This window comes from Pseudochaenichthys georgianus, chromosome 22 (genome assembly GCF_902827115.2).
Source record: "Pseudochaenichthys georgianus chromosome 22, fPseGeo1.2, whole genome shotgun sequence".
In the NCBI taxonomy this organism is placed as follows: Eukaryota; Metazoa; Chordata; class Actinopteri; order Perciformes; family Channichthyidae; genus Pseudochaenichthys; species Pseudochaenichthys georgianus.
The window spans coordinates 6554392-6574966 of NC_047524.1; the positions used below are offsets into that span (position 1 = coordinate 6554392).

Here is a 20575-nt window from a genome sequence, read left to right on the forward strand (position 1 = left end):
CACACACACACACACACACACACATACATACACACACACACACACACACACATACATACACACACACACACACACACACACACACACACACACACACTTGTTCTTCTTGCATTTGCATGACACACAAGCACTAAAACACCCACATACAGTATAACCCTGTGCACTCGTTCATGCATCATATTGAGCAAGCAGTGCATACATGTACATGCTTGCACACACACACACACACATACATACACACACACACACACTCACACTCTATCTCCTTGTCGTATGAATGCACACACACTACACTCACTTACTTGTAGGGAGGGGGGAGGAGTCACTGCTAAAAGACTTGTAATTTGTGTTTTGCCAACAAAGGCTAGCTAATCCTGCAGGTGTGTGTGTGTGTGTGTGTGTGTGTGTGTGTGTGTGTGTGTGTGTGTGTGTGTGTGTGTGTGTGTGTGTGTGTGTGTGTGTGTGTGTGTGTGTGTGTGTGTGTGTGTGTGTGTGTGTGTGTGTGTGTGTGTGTGTGTGTGTGTGTGTGTGTGTGTGTGTGTGTGTGTGTGTGTGTGTGTGTGTGTGTGTGTGTGTGTGTGTGTGTGTGTGTGTGTGTGTGTGTGTGTGTGTGTGTGTGTGTGTGTGTGTGTGTGGAAAAAAAAATGGAGATATCACAAGGGAAAGAGTGTGAGAAAGGAAGAAATAACTGAGCTTGATTGCTGTGGATTGTTTTTTTTAATCTCAGTGTGTGTGTGTGTGTGTCACTCTTTGTCCCAGCTGTGTGTGCATATCTGCTGGGGGTGGGAGTGTGTATTCGTCACCTCCCCCTCCTGCAGTGTTCTGCATGACAGAGCTCATTTCGGCCCATCTCCTTCTCTTCCCAGGACCACTCCTCCGCAGACCTCTTGATCCTCGGGCGGCCCGTGGTGCCGAAGGGTCGCGGGGGTCAGCTGGGGACAGGAGGGGGAGGGGGTCCGCGACGCTTGTTGGAGTCGTTTAGCTTAAGACGGAGATGATCTCTCTGATATCTGCCAGGGGGTCCCGGCTGAGTCGGAATAAAGTCACCAATGTGTGACAGGTGAAAGGAGAGCGAGCTAATAGCTGTGGAGCGGCGAGGGGCTTTTTTCTCCTCCACCCTCCCACCCATCCTGCCCCATTCACACACTTAAAGAAACCACTGAATCAAAGTTACCTTGCAGTGACCAACAGAAAGGCAACCCGGTGGGAGGCTAATCAGAATTAGGCAAATTCCTCAGCTATCTGCGGTTCTCCAAAACAGAACGCGCAGGTATCACAGGGCTTGTTTGGCTTTTATTCTCGCTTCCAGAAACTTTTTTTTTTGTCACATATTTTTGTAAGAATTTGCTGACGGGCCCCAGCGTTCGATCCAGGGGCCTCGGGGTAGCTACTGACGTGCAGACTGCACATTTTGCTCTTTTTTTTTCAGCGCTTGCTGCAGTGGAGGGGCGCTGAGCTGATCTTGGCAAATTCCCTCCATGTGGGAGCAGAGATGGTAACCAGCATGGGTTCAGTGTTTGCATGTGCTTTCAAACAGATGTGCACATGGGATCTCAACACTGTAGCACATTCAAAGTCTGGGTAGATAACTGTTGAGGTTATCACATAGCTGTGATGAAGCAATACATGGACATCTGAGTAGACTATGACCAATCAATGAAGGCTCTGTTGTTTTGCTTGTCACTCTTGCCAACATCAGCCGGTTAAAATAGTTGCACAAGGTGTTTTTGTTACTTTTTTTTACATTCCCCTTCATGTTTGAGGACAGATCTGCGTTATATATACTTGTTCCGAGTTATCAATTTAAAGATTTGGAGCCACAACCTGCAAACTAACTTGTGAAATACTTTACATAAATTCTCACACAAATGATAAATAAATAAAATAACACAAAGACTCTTTAAAAACATTAAACATCTACCAAAAGAAAACAAATTAAACAAATAACTTTTTATGAAGGTACTGTATGAATGGAAACATGGAATCTAAACGTAAAAAACTTCAAAGAGTAACTTGTCTCACAAGAGACACACAGCTTTTCATACTTTAACTGGACTGAAAACCTTTCTGTTCCAACATTTCTTTTTAAGAGGGTATTTGAGAGTGTCCTGAGCTACATCAGCTTTAACATATTTATGGATTTCAAATGAGAACATGAAACTGAGGTTTTTGATTGTCGACAAATCAACCATAAACTAATCAACCACTACAAATAAAAACTAATGCCAATTACGAACAATGAAGCCTTAAACAAAACGCTTGCTGTGTGAATGCCTCACTGACGGGAGCGTTTACTATCTGTTGTGTAACATCTTGTAAAGAGAGCTTGTCTCTTGGTATCCCTGTGCCTTTATGTGACAGACCGGGGCCAGCTGCAGTGAAGTGATGATTGATCAACGCTGCGACATACCTGCCGTCTGCCAGCAACACCCCCTCACAGCCCTGTTCCTCGCCAGGTGCAGCAACACAGGTGAAGCCACCTCGCAGCACTCCTCTTCTATACATGATATGCAAACTCATGGCTTCTTTATGCATACAGAAACTTTGATTTGTGTGCCTTTCCCATTGTTTACACATCAATGTCATAAGAAGATCAGTGGCATTCTGTTTGAACAGATTGCCAACAAAGCCAAGACAAAGTCACTCGGATAGTGAATGAGACTCCGACGCAGTCCCAGAAAATGTTGTGGAACTCCAAAAAAACACAACACAGATGTAGATTTGAATTATGCAACACTTTATATCACCATAAAATGGATTACTAAGTAATAATATAAACAAAAAGTATCATTGTCAATGGAAGCCAGATGGTTTATCCAAAACAAAATGTCACTAGTGTCTGTCTGTGGGATGGCGACAAAATGGTCTTTTGGTATTCACAGACATAATTTGGCTGAAAAAGGAACATTTTAGTTACTATATTTATAACAACATGCTGCTTCCACTTCTAATTTATGTTTTAAGGGTTAAACCAAATGACTACAGTCTTTTTGTCGTGTAAGGACTTGAGTTTTCTAAAACAAAATGTATACAAAGAAAAGACCTGAATGTTTTCACCTACAATCTCCAAACCCTGCTTTATGGACAAACTCCTCAACTTCCTCCCTTTGTAGTATAAGCACATTACAATGGTCGGTTTTTATTGCAGATAACCATAGCTGCTAACTTCTAAGTTAGCAGCTAAGATAGCACCTTGTATGCATTGTGAAGCAGTTCCTTTAGAGTTACTAATGGAGGCAGAAGTTGTTTGTATTAGAACAACTCAATGGTGTATGTTTACTGAGCTCTGAAATGACACACTTGATACCAATATTTTGGTGATGAGGGAGGTCAAACAAACGGTAGCATTACAACGGTTGACAAAATACTCAGTCATGATTCATGTATTTCATTCTGTTTATGTTTCTGTTTATGTATTTCATTTCAGTTTAAACAGTGATTAAAGAGTCAGTGCTGACAAAACACCTGTGTGGACAGCCATGGAGCAACGAGGCCTTGTGTCACTTCTCCACAGGTGAGATAGCATCGAGTTAGATTGTCACACAGTAAATCACGTTTAAGTCATGGAGGTGCAGTGTGTGTTCTGCTTCACCTGGGCTTTAGGAACAGGTCTGACTGGCCGTGTGAGTCTCTCCCCCGCCTCCACCTCTGCCTCTCCTCCCACGTTTCCGGGCTTTCAATCCAGTGGACGAGCAAAAATAAAAAAGAGAAACCTGGGTCAGAGATCCGCCTCTCCGCCCTCCCACACAGTCATTAAAACAGCCGGATGCAGCAGAGACAGAAAGAGAGAGAAAATATCTCTTGTCAGATGAAGGCTACGTATTCTCTAATGTGTTCATGTGTTAAGAACTGGCAGTAGTTGAAAGGACGCCCCACTGCAGCACAACTGAATCATGGGATAAAGCGGCACCACTTTATTCCCCAATAACCAGTGGTGGAAGAATTATTCAGATCCTTTACTAACATAAAAGTACTAATACTACGCTGTAACAATACTCCATAACAAGTAATAGTCATGCATTGTGAATGGTGCTGAAGTTAAATAATGTATGTATAATCAGGAAAATGTAAATCGAGAAAAGAAATTTGAAAAAACAAGTTAAAATATTTAAAGGGAAAAGCAGACAATCCTTACATCTTTGAAGCAAGAACCGTGATATGTTTTACACAAAAAAAGTACTTAAAGAATAAGCAGAACTGATACCAATTTATATATTGTCACCCCACTCATTGTTTCAGGTCTGTCAATATAATTTGGGATGGTTTATTTACAGCAAAACATCATATTTTTTAAAAGTTATTCATATGTTGTGTGTACAAATCTCAATATTTGAAGTAATTACTAATTAGCCATTTAAGCTGTAAAAAAAAAGTGTTTTTTTACAAAAATGTCCCTTAAACTGTTGGAGTAGAAGCATAAATTGACACAGAAACAAGTACTCATTGTACCTCAAATGGTTACTTAAAGTGGACCTATCATGCTATATTTGAAACATATATTGTAGGGCCATACCTATATAAAACATGTCTGTGAAGTTTTTTTTTCAAATTACCAAACAGATCATGCATTTTAGCCATGCCTCATTTCGCTCTATTTGCTCTTTTCCAGCCCTGGATTTGCAGGGGGCTGATTCTGTGGCAAATGATCTGCAGCTGACCACGCCCCCCTGCAAAGGAGGGGGGCGAGGCACGAGCATCATGTTACCATGCTGTTACCATGCCACGCAACCTCTCATTCCCCTGATAGGTGGAGAGTTGCCCATATAGGCGGAGCTCCTCGTTTCTGACGTCAGAGATATTTCAAATCTGGATCAGTCTGTATCAGATCCGTTGCAGCTCCGTTTTTAGAGATTTGGGTATGGAGGAAAAGAGAGAGGGTTGTGTTTTCTGACACTTGGTGAGTTCCCTGACACACCGGGGACACATATTCATGTATAAAAGACGTACAAAAGTGCATTTTGCATGATAGGTCCCCTTTAAATTCAGTAATCGAGTAAATCTACTTCCATCACTGCCACTAGCCAAACCCCACCCATCCCCCACCTGTTTGATCATCTCTGCGCTATGTGTCGATGTTTTGACAAACACACACACACACACACACGCACACACACACACACACACACACACACACACACACACACACACACACACACACACACACACACACGCAGATGCATATTCTCCTGCTCTCTGAAACCCATCTCTTCTTTCTTGACTCTTCCTTTCAAGCCCTTGGTTGTAGCGGTGTCTTTTTGATGTTAGTAAGAATCTGAGGGAGTGGTTATGAAAAAAACAGCAGGCTAAAAATAGCTTTTGGATGAGAAACGGGCAGAAAATAGCCTTTCATCTGTCTTTAGCTTTCCTTTGCTCTCCTCTTCCTTGACAGACAGAGAGAAGGATCCTTGGCCTTAAACATGAATAATAATCTGTATTCAGAACAGGCTGGAACAGGGAAGTACTCGCATGTGGCAGTCGGACAGCAATTCTGATCATGACACTTTCTCTGTTAAATCAGTCCGTCTGATACTCATAGTACCACAATGTGAGTAACACTCATTATAGCTCCTATTTGTTAGGTGTACATGTTACACCTTTGAGGACTCTGCACTGTCAAGAGTCGAGATTGTCATGGACAATTACCAGGAGAAGTAACTGGAATTAATTTGTTCCTATATTGCATGGTTGATGACGTGATTTTGAAGTGTGGATAATCAGAGTATTTTTCAGCAGCTACCTGAATGAAAACTGTGTGATACAAAGTTACATAACTTACGTTTCGATCACTTGTAAGCAATGTCTTTTGTTTAAACAGCTTTTGTAGGCATGGTCAGCTACAGACATTCCTAATCTCGATCTAGACCTTTTTCTCACTTCCAACACCTTAGATCTAACTAAATATTTAAGTAGATTAAATTGTGTGCGATCTAGATCAGGGGTTCCCAAACGTTGCCATGCCAAGGACCCCCATATAGCGTTATCCTCTGGCGGGGGCCCCTTGTTGCAATTTAACCCTTTTTTTTAATGATGTGTACAAGTGCCTTGCGAAGGAGCATGCATGCGTTGCCACTACATTTGGGGCCTTGTGCCTGATCAAAGCTGTCACTCCGCTTTCTTTGCCTGTCATAGCCCCACTGCCCCACCTGAACACACACCCACACAACGAGACCAGTCAAGTCCGTTTGAGATGATGTACTCATCTAAAACTTGGGAAATGTCTCTTCCTGTGGTCCTATACCTTCCTGTGCTTTGCAAAATAATATTTCCTCAACAAAGTTGTCTTTTTAAATAAATCTGATGTATGCAAACAATTCTGCGACATTTGCTACATCAGTGCTCTCATCCAGCTGCAGAGCGAAATATTCACTAGCTCTCACTTGCTCCAAAAGCTGAGCAGATTTTCACTCAGTAGCGGCAGATCGATTCTGATTGGCTTGAAGGGCGGTCGTGTGATTTAAAAAATATTAAAAGATTGGCATCAAAGGACACAGAGATTGATAGATATGCATCAACATAACAACAAAAATGCAACTTTAAAAAAAATTCCCTTTTCCCTCAAACTTTGCGTGACCTTCATGGCGTCCCCTGGCGGCCCCCCGGGGGGACGGGGCCCCCACTTTGAAAAATACTGATCTAGATGGCACTTTTTTTTACAAAATATGTGTCAGCGATTAACATCATTAATCATTGGTGATATAGAACTGTATAAGCAATAGTCTATGCAAAATAGGATAAACGTGGTTCCTAATGGGAATTAATCTGATTTCTGATTTTCATCTGATAGTTTTTCAGTAAAAGATTTCTTCGTAGTTCATTATGTTACGAAAGGTGGAATCTTTACATATTTTAGATACATGCTAAAAGTTTGGTTTATTTAGTAAAGTTGCTAATGAATTTCACAATCATAACCTTATGCAGTTACATCTTTCTTTATCCTTCATGAATATAGAGTATTTTAAAAAGGTTGAGGTGTCCCTGAGTGGCTGTGACAGCACAGAATAGTGGACTGAAGGTCTTTGAAGACTCAAGCTGTTTCTACTTAGAATTCTGGTCTATTTTAGCTGCAATTTCCACACTGCTGGTGTGAAAATGGTCCCTGTGCCTCTACCATCCTGGATTCTTCTTTCTATTATTGCTAAACGTTGGCATGAAATTGCAGCTAAAAAAACGTTGACTCTTTGACTGACACCAAACCTGACTATTAACATTTTTCTCCAAGAGCAATAGAGGCAGAGTGATTGTGTTACACAAGAAGTACACCATTTAAACAACACATTTCACTGGAAATAACATCTCGAAATCTACAGATATGTGTTTCCAGGAGCCTTTTGACTACACAAGGTTTTCCACAGTGAAATCCATCTTCCTCTTTGACTGCACTTTCCCACAGCTTATCTTCATCACCGCGGGGCCTCCACCTCTCGGCCCCTCTTCGCTGTCACTGCATCAGCAGTCGCCTCAGGTGAATGCATATCCCAGATGCCTGTGTGTCAAAACCAATGTAGCGTTTATGTCGTGTGATCAGAGCGTTAGCCAGATGAAACCGAGACGCTATGAGAGGAGCAGATGACCCGGAGCGAGGAGGAGAGACAGCTGAGTTTATGTAACCTCAACAGAAGAGCTTGTATACTGTTCTGGCTGCGTGCCGGCTCACTGCTGTGTTCAATGTATGTTTGTATAGAGAGGAGAAGTATAGTCTGATGTCTGCCGTGTGTCTCGGACCGTCCTCTGGAACATGAAGTCCTCCTGTCACCCCTGAACTGTGAAAAACTCAAATGTGTGTTAAAAGCAGCATTAACACACATTAATGCTGCAGAACAAAGAACAAAAGTAAAACAAAGTTGTACAGATTAATTTGTTTATGATAAAAATCTCCAAATATCTCTATTGTTTTACAATAAGTTGAAAAAAGAATAAAACACGAGAGCACTGGAGCAGTAGGGAGAAACAAAAAAACAAGGGACAATAAAATGGGGAAGGTGTGTTATGGGTTTTTGTATGTAAATGGTCTGCAAAGGCTAAAATCCCAAAGTTTCTCTGCACTTCATATTCTGATCTATTTTAAACTGACTGTGGGGGTGTTGAGGAGAGAGAATACTACATTTTGATCCGAGCACAGATCTGAGACTCCACCATCCCCACCTTGATTGAATAAAGGTTTTTTTTTTCACACTGTCTGGCTGGCAGTGAAGCAGCCGGCCAACTCTTCCAGCCACACAGCAGCTGATACACAGCAGGCTGAGGTTCGCATTTTTTCAATATCTTTTTTTCTCTCCTTTGCTTCTTGCCAAACACTTGCAGCTGCCTATTTAACCAAGATATCACTTGACGTTCAGGTCTACCGATTAGCTAACGCTGCTTTGTTTGATCAGACTGAAGTGTTTAAGCCTGTGCGGAGATTAAAAATAGGCCGCTTGGGAAGATAAATCTACCCGAAAATGTTTCCTCTTTTATCTGATTCAGCTTTCTTTACCCATTTCTACAAATCTTTGTTTGCCGCCATGCAAACACAGAGAGCAACTCGCGCTCCATTTCAAAGCCAGACGTTCAGCTCGCTCTCTCCGGCCTCACAAGGAGTGTTGCCTCTTGTTTGATTTCAGTCTGAGAGTTTAGTTTAAATATAAATGGATATGTGTGGCATGGTGTTTCTGTAGTGTATCCCATGTAAACAGTGGCTTTTCTCTGTTGAGGGGATGCTGGTCTGTAGAAAGTAAGAAAAGCTGCTTTTTCTATCTTAGAGTGTTTCTGTGTGCGAGCAAATGTAAACACAGCTGAGGGTTTGTTTTGTTTGCTCTGTTGACTCCCAGTTTTACACCTCAGCTCATAATCAGAGCAAAAGTTGGAAAAGGAGACGGACAAAGTGTGCCAAGGCTCTGGACGTAGAACAACCAGCCTTTGTGTGCAGGGACAACAAAGACAAGATTTAGCATCTCATTTCATTCTGTGCCAAACTAACGGCTAACAAGCATCTTTTGATTTACTCTGAGGAACACATGATTGGGTTTTTTAACGCACCGGGAGGTTTTAATTCCCCAAATAAAGAGTGCAAAGTAAGATAATGTTCACAACATTGTTATATCAGCCCTACAAATGCACTTTATACTGAGGGAAAAAGCCACAAAACTCCCTGTTTAATTTAGTTTTTTAGCATTGCCTACCTTGCTAACCCTAACCCTTGCTAACCCTAACCCTGTCACTTCCTATAGCCTATTCTTAACTGTAGGCATTTCAAGGAGGAATTCCGCATTTAAATATAAAGCAGCAGTTATCTGAAGAAACATCCTTTCAAATGTACCTCTCTAGACGCTACTCAATTGAAGACTGCATAACTGGTGATGTGATTGAATCCCCGGTAGATCAAAACGTCTCTTTGAGGGGGCAATCATTTGAAATCGACAACCAAGTTTTGTAATGAATCACCATTTAAGTACAGGTTTTAATCTTATCACAAGGTACGATGAGTCCTTTGTGAAATTAAGTCGTTGACTTAATTACGTACAGTCAGTTTGGTAATTGCCACATGGAGAACAACCTGATTTATGATCGACGAACATGAGTTTCGCAATTGTCCTAACGGCAGAAGGGTTACATCATCAGCATTTGTTGGGAGTGTTGTCTTTCCAGACAAAATAAGAACTTTGAGAAGCTTCAGGAATATCTGTGGCTTCCAAAAGAAACCCGCATGGCGTATAGAAGATCAAACGGTTCGTCATCGAGATTTTGTGTTGGCTAATTTTCGTGTGGAAAGCCTAACTGGGGCTTTACTGTGGGGGTTTTGAGCACAGTGATCCAGTGCCCGAGTGATTTACTCTCCCTCAGCCTTTAGATATATTTCTCTGAGCAAACAACCAGGAGTGCGGAGTCAAGCTGTCAAACTGTGTTGCGCCCTCACCAACAAGCCGTCCTCTTTCACAGCGAGGAAAACGTTGAGCCTCGCTGCAAAATGGACTCGCAACTCAGAAGTGTAATGGGAGCGACTGCACCAGACGAGGCAGACTGGCTCACTTCCCTACCCTCTCCTCCAAAAGGCTCCGAGGCCGTTACACCCAGCAGAGACGGTGAGTCAAGACAAACATAAAGCTGGACCCCCGCAGAGCCGAAGCGCACAGCTCAGCTCACATCGTGCTTCTAACCTGCTGAGGTCATTTCATTCTGAGGTGTGGGTGCTCATCGCAATTTGTGGTTACATGGGAGCCCCTGTCATGGCTCCATGGATCACCCGTCTTCTGAGGTTGTTTTGCACACATGCATATATGTGAATGATTACATTGGCATATGTGTACATACTGAATCCCCCACCAACAAGCAAAACATTCGTACATACAAAGACCCTGCTGGTGCTAGGATTAAATATCTGCCAATAGGGTATACAAAATATCAAATTACGTTTTCCAGAAACACTCTTGCGTTGTACTTTGGTGAACATTGACTGGCTAATTTGTGCTATAATTAACCTCCGCTGTACTAGAAGGCCAAAAAGTCCATAATGAAAGGACACAAGCTAAAAATTGTCGCTGTGGTCAAAATGTAAATTATTCCAACTTTAAACTCGATGTCAGCTGACCTACATTGCGCACAAGCTAGCAGGTGAGGTAACCATAAAAAAGCTGTTTTTACCGCAAGGCTCCTAGTCCAACATCGCAGTTAGCAAAGAGAAAATCGCATGTAATCAAAGGGCAACATCCAAGATTGCGTTTCGGCCAATGCGCCTCTTTAGCTCTTCACGTGGACTATTTACCTGCATCCAAACAAAGCCTGCTCATATGTGATTGGTTAATACCACTAAGACTACAAACGGAAACCAAAAAGCTCCAATACCAAAATGTGGTCCGGTCCGACTCTGCAAACAAGATTCAGTTGGTCAAGAACCACTTATTAAGAAAGCAGCAGAGTGTCTCCAACTTTGTTCTGACGTAACTCATAATTATCTGTTCTACAGTCAGAGCTATTCAGGAAGTGTTTATTGGCCCATGTCCACCACCAGTTGATCATTCCTGATGTGATCCACTGTAATTCTGCATTGTTTAACCTTTTTAAAGTTTAAGCGTAACAAATCACTCCCTAAATCATCTCACGACCCATCCCATGACCTGTTGAAGGGGTCCGACCCCAGTGATGGGAACCACTTGCATACTGTGTGTGTGTGTGTGTGTGTGTGTGTGTGTGTGTGTGTGTGTGTGTGGTGTGTGTGTGTGTGTGTGTGTGTGTGTGTGTGTGTGTGTGTGTGTGTGTGTGTGTGTGTGTGTGTGTGTGTGTGTGTGTGTGTGTGTGTGTGTGTGTGTGTGTGTGTGTGTGTGTGTGTGTGTGTGTGTGTGTGTCACGAGTCGACGGAGACAAACTGCAGCAGTTGTTGTGTTTGGGTCAGCCGTGCAGAGCAGAGAGCAGCATCTAGTGGAGTGTGAAGCGGCCTCAGTGATCAGCTCCTTCCCTTTGTGCTGCGTCTTTGTCCGGCCAGAATCACTCGTGTTAATCATTAGCCTGCTGCTTTTGTCCACCTCGTACACAACAAAGCCACTGCGAGTCAATCGGTTGTTGTTGCCCACACAGGCAATGTGCAACAAGAGAAAACAGTCAATGCTACCAGACTCTGCTTAAAGGGGTTATCAGTGAAAATATGCAGGATTTCAAGTTATTGATGTTTCCCTCTCTTAAGGATCATTGCAGCTTAGTAACCAAACTCAACTCTGAGGCTGTCGTGTTGTTGTTTAATTTTTAACTCCATTTTAAATTGCAAGACCTCACCTTTCATCTCCTGCTGATCTGTTCCCTGGAGGGCAAGGCGGGGGGGGGTGGGGGGTTGAGGAATGTGTGTATGTGAGTGTGTTGATTAAAAGTAAGGGTGTTGCAGGGGGTGCAGAGAGGAGTTTTGTTTTTCTTGGTGTGTGTGTGTGTGTGTGTGTGTGTGTGTGTGTGTGTGTGTGTGTGTGTGTGTGTGTGTGTGTGTGTGTGTGTGTGTGTGTGTGTGTGTGTGTGTGTGTGTGTGTGTGTGTGTGTGTGTGTGTGTGTGTGTGTGTGTGTGTGTGTGTGTGTGTGTGTGTGTGTGTGTGTGTGTGTGTGTGTGTGTGTGTGTGTGTGTGTGTGTTCATCAGTACTCGAGCTGTCTGACTGAGCATTCTCACCATCTGTATGACCTCTCCTCCTGACCGGCTGGCTTTTGTCCCCCCCCTCCATCCCTCGTTTCTCACAGATCACTGTAGTCCAAAGGGTCAGCGAGTCCGGCCTTCACACACAACTGCTTGTTGTTTCTCCATTTGACTTTCCCAGGAGGTTGAAGCACCATCACCTGTAGGCAGTGGGATATGTGTGAAGGAATTTACCGTACATTAAGAGCACTTCTGGCAGTGTTGTTGAATGAGCTGAATGGCTGCACCAATGAGGATGTCTAAAAAAAAACGTTTGGACACCTCATGTTTGCCAAATTATATCATTTAAACGAACTAAACTGTAAATATGAATCAATTTCCATTGTGGTATTTATTTGTATTGGTGAAACTGGAAGTTACCACCTTAATGATTAACTGATGAACCATTTGGGCTCAACGTAGAGGCCAGCACACAGTCCAAGAAATGAACCAGGTGAACCCAATAGGTTGAGGGGATGGTTAACTGGCTCTAAAATAATCTCATTTTCAGCCTTTTTTCTATACTTTGCTTTTGACTACATGACTAAATGTACTTTACCTTTCCTCATCAGGCCTCCTAAAACTATTCAAATGAAACAGTAGAGAAGAGAAAATCATTCTTTAACTTGTCACACCTCATAAACATATATGAGGTGTCCTGTTTAGTGGTTCAGTCTATAAAAGAGTAAAAATAAATGCCCATCACAAGTTCCTGAAGCCCAATGTGGGGTATTCGTTTTGTCTGAAAAACTATTAAAAACTCTAAGAATTTCAATTTACAGTTTTATAAAATGAATAGATCTCTCCACTTGACAATGCTCTTCCTTGTATTGTTATTTATGACGTGTTGACGTGGATTGTCACAGCTCATAGTGAGGGACAAACTCTCCTGGACAAACACAGACGGATGACGGCACACTCCACCAGCTCCCCGGTCCCTTAGCAGAGGGCTGCTCCGCTTTATGGCATCATAAAGTTGCCTTCTCAAAACACAATTTAAGAGATGAGGGTAATTGGTGTTGTTTAAAGCAGCTATCACCTCTGTCCTGACAGCAGTAATTAGGCTGAAGTATATGGCAGAATAAACGGGTGGTTAATGGTAATTTACTGTTCACTCAGCACTCTTTAGGGCTCACTGGTCAAACATTGCTTTGAGCTGATTGCTAAAAGGCTGTCTGACTGGAAACAATAACATCATTTACACGTTAACAGTTTGAGCAATTAGCTGATAACAATTATTTGTAGCATTTGAAAACAGTAACAGTTATTCACTACTAGATGTTCAATAATGACAGCATTTGACCAATTAGAGAGGCTTTAGTAACGAGAAACGATCAGACTATTTTGGTGAACATCATTCGATTAAATAGAATGATGTTTGACAAAGTTGGCCAGACTTTTTTAAATGCCTAAACTTTTTGATTCATTCTTTTTTTTTTTTTCAGAAGACTTAAAAGCTACTTTTATTTTAGTCTTTCCAGTTGTCCTCTAAGCTTTGTTGGTTACAGAAACTATAACCATTATTTCACAGAAAGAGGTGTAGACATTTGTCATATCCCTTTGGAAAAAGATATCTGAATTTCACACACTCTTATCCATCAGAGCCACAAACATGGTGCAAGAAAAGTTTTATTTTGAAACTTCGGTCACTGATTTTAATTGTCTGTTCATATTCTGGGGGGTGATGAGCGTCTCCATAAGGGAAAAGTTCAAAAAAATCTCTGACACACACACACACGATCTCTAATCCATGACATGTTGCCCCTGTGCAGCGCCGGGCCCCTGAGTCCTCCTGGGTTTTATCCTTTAATGGCGCCCATGAAGATAACCAAAGAGACGTGTGAGTTCTCTCCTCACAATACCTCTAGACCTTCTATAGTTGTGTGTAGTAGCCTACTCCTCAGATTGGCATTAAAAGCTAAGACCACCTAGAGCTTCTCCAGGTCCCCTTTGTGGTTCCCACACCCAACATTGGCCAACACTGACTGTAAAGATTGAAAACTGTATTTATGTTCATTCAGCAGTTTTGGATTTCTGCAATAACGTCTCGCTTGATTTAGTTTTTCTGGGCCAAAAAAATGGAGCTGGGTCATGTGACGTTTGGAGCAGCCGTGTCTTGCTGCCTCCAGCGGCCCCGGAGGAGCGCCGCACAAAAATATGATCTCCCCCCTCTGCTGCTGTGTGTCCCGGCGTAGCACGTAGGTAGGAGGCATCCCGGACCGAGACTGGAGACGAGCGTCAAGTATGAAACACACACACACACACACACACACACACACACACACACACACACACACACACACACACACACACACACACACACGCACACATAATGAAAACTAGAAGAGCCTTCAAAATAAAATTATGCTATGTTCTGAATGGCTGCGTGGCACAATGCGAGTATGCGACTCCTCTTGATGGCTTAATTGCGATGCATGTGAATGAGGCTTATTTTATTATATGTAACCTATGGCTTTTATTTAATGAAGCAATCACTTAGGTTTCGTATTTTTCACATACTTTTTTTTTGCACATTGCTTTGAACAATATATTCAAAAAGTTTGTGATGTTTCAGTTAAATGTGTGTTAAAATGTATTTTGTGTTTTCTACATGTTCCACTTCAAATATATTTGGCATTTCTCCAGTATAAGGCAAAGCATTGCATCACTACTTCACCAGCTCGTATTTTATTTTGAAGGTTCAAACCGGAACTCCTCCTGTCTCCTAGCAACTCTCTCTTGACGGCAGCTCCTACTTCACAGGCAGCCGGCGGAGTAGAGCCACCAGTCCGAGTTGGTTGATCCGAGGCAACGAAACACAGACTGGCATCCGCGCTGGATCCGAGCGAGGGTCCGTTATCACTGCGTCCGACACACACACACACACACCCACACTTACACACTGCCCGGTGCACCGCAGGATGAACGCGCTCTGGAGGTTTGGACACTTTGGACAGCAGCGCGCAGGGTAGAACAGGATTTAGTGGAGAAGTTGGTTTTCTCTCCATCGGTGCCCGAGCAGAGGACTCTCGCTGTCAAGTCGTGAGAGAGATTTCTGACTTTTTTCTCCCTCCACTGTCGCCAAACTTCTCCCCAAAGCTCTGGGACTAACGGATTTTAAAGTAGTTTTGTGGATTTGTATAAAGTTTACTGGAGAATAAAGCTTGGTTTTCTTCTTCTGAATGCTTGGTGACATCTGAAAGACGGAGATTTTGGATACAAAACGTGATAATTTGGGTAAGTGTTTTATTATTATTGTTATTAGCCTATTATTAGTTGTATTCATATTAGGCTATTATTATTCGTGAACAACACTTGCAGCTTCTCTAAGGAATGAAATATATATTTCCACTTCCTTGTAGATGTGCGAGTCAGACGGGTTGAGCCATCCAGTCTCTCAGCGTAAAGCAGCCGTGTGGTATAAAGGAGTGTGTACAGTGCGTGTGAGCCAGCGTGGAGCTTTAGGAACAGCCCCACGGTCCGAACCATAGCACAGGTGCTGCCGCTTGAACAACTTGCCTGGTCCCGGTCTGTGCGCAATCGGTGCGTCACGGTCCTTGTATGCAGACGGAGTTTTCTGTGCGTATTTATATTAGCCTACCTTATTAATGCAGGCTGCTCTGCGTGTGGCGCAGGATAGTGAAATTACGCACGCTGCAGGACTGATAAAGACTCTGGAACTGGCAATTGTTGTAGCCCTTCTACTCATTTAAAATTAAAATCAAATTGCTTGAAGATTTTTTATTGAAATATTTTCCTCTTTTCAGTTCTAGAAACTAAAACTAAGGGAAAACGTGTAAAAGCACATCAATTGTGAAATTACGCACGAGTTATCTTTCCATAATGATTTGAGGATATCCATTAGATGCGCAACTTAAAAGCTTGGTTTCAATGTTTCGTCAATCAAACCGACTGTATCATTTAACTGTCAAAAAGTCAAATATTGACTTTCATCGCCATCCTTTGCTCGTTAGGACGAACACGCCTTTTCTCCTCGCTGCAACAGTGACGTGTTCTCTGGTTAGCAGCAGACATATGAATTACTCATCAGCCTCTTTCACAGAGCCGCTCTTCCTAATGCCTCTGATCATCTCTGAAGTTTCTCCAGAAAGCAGCATCTTTTTTTCCCTCCACTTCCCTTTGAATGAACGAACTGTGCGGTTCTCTCCTCCGCAGCAGATCAGTCATCCCCTCTTCAAACACATGCGCTTCAATGGGATTCAGATGGTGATTTTGGCCACTCAGCTTTGACTCCCATCATGTCAAACCCTCAAACGGTGAAAATTACAGGATTATAGCATTGGGGAGGGGGGGGGGGTCTGAAATGAGATTTGGGACTTGCATTGCTTGAGCCTATTAAATATCGGGAGCCATAAACAACAAGAGTGCAGATCATAATGGTTTGGCTAATGCTGCAAATTAATTGTATCTATTGACCCGAGTAATGCATGCCAGTTTTCAATCTGAGGCAGCCGCAGACACATTTGGGCTCCAAATGAAACTATGATTGCCTCTTTTCATTACTCAAATTGTCCGGGGACCATCCCTCTGCGTGGAGTTTTGAGGACCTCTTTTATAAAGAGGGAAGAAATGCATTTGAAAAGAACCAACTTGTCTAATGTAATCAGACCGGCTAATCTTTTTCATTCTCAAACACTAATTCACTGTAATATTCCAATACATATAAGTGTTTCAGCAGTAACCTTATCTGGCCTTCAGCAGATTTATCTTATTATATACCTGTAGGAATATGTCTCTTATACTAAATAATGCACTTTATTGGGCCTAATTATAAGTATTGTATACCTTTTTTTAAAGTTGTAACTTATGTATTCACGCTGCGCCTGTAACATTGAAGATAAGTGGTTAATGGTTTTCCCTTCTCTCCATATAGCTTCAGTGTAATAACACTTCAAGATCTTATAAAGTGTCTGAGGCAGATACAAAGTTATAACTTTTAAATTCCCCATGGTGTCTGCTGGAATGTGCACAATGTATAAGAGAGTTTTCTTAAGCACTAAGTGTCCAAATGATCCTGTTTGTCTACATACTCTGAAGTCCAGAGGACAAATGTTGGGACGGGTGTAGTCATTTACATGTGCAGTGTCAGGCTACATTACTATCTGTTTTACGCCGCCCGTCTGAGTGACAGCCCGAGGTGAGCTTTACACCCGGAGTCTCTCTGTATCTCCGACGGCTTTAAAATGCTCTCTGTCTCCGTGCTGATCAATATCTCCTCTCACCTGAGGGTGTGTTTTGAAAAAGGGTGGTGGTGTGTGATAAAGGCAAAGAGAGGGAGACAAGGTGACGAGCAGATAAGTAGGATAACTTTTAATACAGGAGTAGAAGAAGAATAAGGAGGCACTGATAGGAAGATTACCCACTTGTGCATCTGTCTAGCTCTCATTCCATGTGCCCTCCGACCGGCTGCTGTTTGCACTTGTGCTCTCCCAAAAACCTCTAATCCCCCTTTTCCCAAAATGACAAAGTCGATCCTGCCCCGGCTGTTGATTCTCCGGCTTAATTATTAAAGATTACTGACACTCTGGAGAGGTGTGACTAGCATGTGACCGCCTGGCATTGATCCTCACACAGGGGAGAGGGATGACAGGGATTTGAACCCCGGTTAAAGCATTTTTCTGCCTCGGAGCTATCACAATGTGAGGATAGTACTGCATGATTAATGTTCATTTATTATGTATAGCCGTGGTAGTGTTTCCCCTTCATGCTCTAAGAAAATATTAGCATGAAAACACTTTACAGGCTTTGAACTCCTCGCTGGGTCTTTGGGATCCTCCTCTTCTTCTTCTCTGCTTTCGGAGGTTGTTAAGTGAAATCAAAGTGGCTGCAGAGTCTGTTAAAACTTAATTCCTGATCTTTGGCATGTCCACTTTGTTTGAAAATGTACTCAGTTGAATTTCATCACCCAATATTTCAAATACTAAAGCATATAAGGTTGCTGTTTTGTCAAGAAAGGGCATTTATTACCTACTGCGCTTACACTGGGTTTAGTGTGTTCCAGTTTCACGCTATCAATCATGTTGCAACGCTAGGCTGCTCCTTATATTGAATGATTCACTTTGTTCACAAGATAGTCTCCACTATTACCCGTCACCACATTAGTCTAACAGCCCGTATTGTTTTCAGTTTCTTCTCACATGGCTTGAGAGTCTGTCACGATGCTTGTCTAAACACATCTGTGCCTTGACTTAAAACAACTCCAGAGACTTTGTCAGCTCTCCAAGTGAAGTGTCTGTAAAAAAAGCTGCGATTCTTGTGTTATGTGTGTGTACGCCTGTGCTTGCCAGAGAAAACAAAAGTTTCAAATCGGCGAGGCCTGCAATCAGCTACCTCCACGCCCGGAGAGCGAAGGCCTTATCGTGCTGTATAAACAAACCGCAGCAGCGTGTAGGCGTCTGCTGTTGTAAGAGGCTGAGGATGGGCCGAGAGGAGAAGAGGAGCACAGTGAAGAACATAAAAGGCTGCAGTGTGCTGAAGCCTGATAGGTGCAGTGTTTAGATTACACTCTGTGTGTGTCTGCACTCCTTTATGAATTCACATGTGTCCTGTGAAGTTCCCCCAGTCCGTGTGTTCTGTGTTTGGAGAGTGATAATGTGCAAACAGAGCAGGGCCTCAGTTTGTGCTGAGCAAGGAGTGGGTCACAGGTCCTCTGAGAGAAAGAAAAACAGTACTGTTAAGACTTAAGACAACACAACCTTTCTGTGGACTGTGTGTGTGTGTACAATACACCTCTGTGTGCCGAAGCAAAGCCCCACTCGGAAATGATGTGTGCGTCTGTTTTCATCGGGGTGGACGCCTCAGAGCCAAGGCTATTCTGAAGCTGGACAGAGCCGCTAAAGTGTAATCGAACAGTTGGTGGTGTGTGTGTGTGTGTGTGTGTGTGTGTGTGTGTGTGTGTGTGTGTGTGTGTGTGTGTGTGTGTGTGTGTGTGTGTGTGTGTGTGTGTGTGTGTGTGTGTGTGTGTGTGTGTGTGTGTGTGTGTGTGTGTGTGTGTGTGTGTGTGTGTGTGTGTGTGTGTGTGTGTGTGTGTGTGTGTGTGTGTGTGTGTGTGTGTGTGTGTGTTGTGTGTGTGTGTGTGTGTGTGTGTGTGTGTGTGTGTGTGTGTGTGTGTGTGTGTGTGCTTTGCCTTTCTGGGCACCTCGCTTCGGGCTTTCTCCTCCATCCTCAGTGCATTCCAGCTTCTCCCTGCTTAAGCAAACAGAGCAGTGCACTCCGCCGTCGCTCTCCTTAGCCGTCACGCTCCCTCCTGCTGCCAGCCAGCCGCCGGGCACGTTGGGCAACTGATACGGTAGACTTCGGCATTCCTCATCCTGCAGGAAGATCAGTGAAATCCATGTCAATCGGTTGCTAAACCATGCAGAAGAGTATCTCAAGCAGAAGAGAGTAATGTCGAAGGAATGAAGGCTGTTGAGGTCTGTTTATAAAGTGATCTCTCTCACTCTTCAGATACTCCTGTTGCAGCGAAGCTAATGGATTGTTTTAATGAACTTGTATTCCCCGACTAAGTGCACGGTACAAATGGTTTCTCAAGCTTTTCCAATATCAGAGATCCAATCCAAGCATTTTAACGATCAGGTGCTCCGAGAAAGTTTCCGAGAAAATCTGCGAAGAGGGATTTCCTCTGTAATCCCTGAAATCTGTGAGGAATGTCAGGTCAGCATAGGGTAGCGTGTGCAGAGCAGACCCCAAGGCGCTTCTTTGTACTGTGTTCAATTTACAATTACATTTTTCAGAGTTGATCGCAAGTACAACCTTGGACAAATCCGAGCCAGAATATCATGTTTGTTGTTGTTTTCCAGGTCAGTGACGGGGAGTCGTTGGATCATTTCTTGCGGCGTTGGAGGCTGCCCTTCTGCTGGACAGCATGCGATTGGAGGATGTCGTCTGAGTCGGGCCTCGCTGCTCTGCGTCTCACCTCGTCCTCTAGAGGAATGACGGCTCTGTGGTGCTCACTCTGGATTTCCTGCCTCCTGCCTTTGTGCGTCGCTCCGGCCCGGCTGCCCACCGCTCAGCCCACAGGTATGACACAAGATCAGTTTCTCAACACTGCTGAAAAAACACCTGTTATTGTCTTTAGAGATATCCAAAAGACGGTCACCATAAAACACTTGCTTTTATTTGAAGCAATTTGACAACTTTCGGGACAAAATGGCACAACATTCGGCTTTGGCCTGTACATTCAGGAAGCAAATAAGTGTTAAAGTCATAGCTGTTCACCGGCTTTCTCTTAAAGTCCATAAGAATTCAACAAACCTGAAGAATTTGACCGCTTGTCTTTGAGAACATGGCTGTTATCAGTGTTGAAATCATCAAAAATGCCAAATATTGACAGTTTTAAGCCTCTGCAATGTGAGGATTTCTGCTTTGCTCAGTTTTACACCACTGGGAGCTGAATAGCTTTGTGTTTCAAACTTTTATTCAGCGTCATTTCT

General features: G+C 43.1%; 1 protein-coding gene across 7 annotated transcripts in view; it reads left to right on the top strand.

Moving 5' to 3' along the window:
• Positions 1–15275: 15275 nt before the first annotated feature.
• The window catches only part of fgfr3 (fibroblast growth factor receptor 3), a 75203-nt gene continuing 69903 nt past the window's right edge, over positions 15276–20575 (top strand). For 4 of the 7 annotated variants that reach the window (XM_071201686.1, XM_034111318.2, XM_034111316.2 and 1 more), the window contains exon 1: positions 19951–20162. In XM_071201686.1, the coding sequence (XP_071057787.1) occupies positions 20021–20162 (142 nt within the window). In that variant the 5' untranslated portion in view covers positions 19951–20020. Of the gene's footprint in view, positions 15360–19942; positions 20163–20575 lie in introns of those variants that run through there. The other 3 variants (XM_034111315.2, XM_034111317.2, XM_034111320.2) reach the window with 1 other exon arrangement.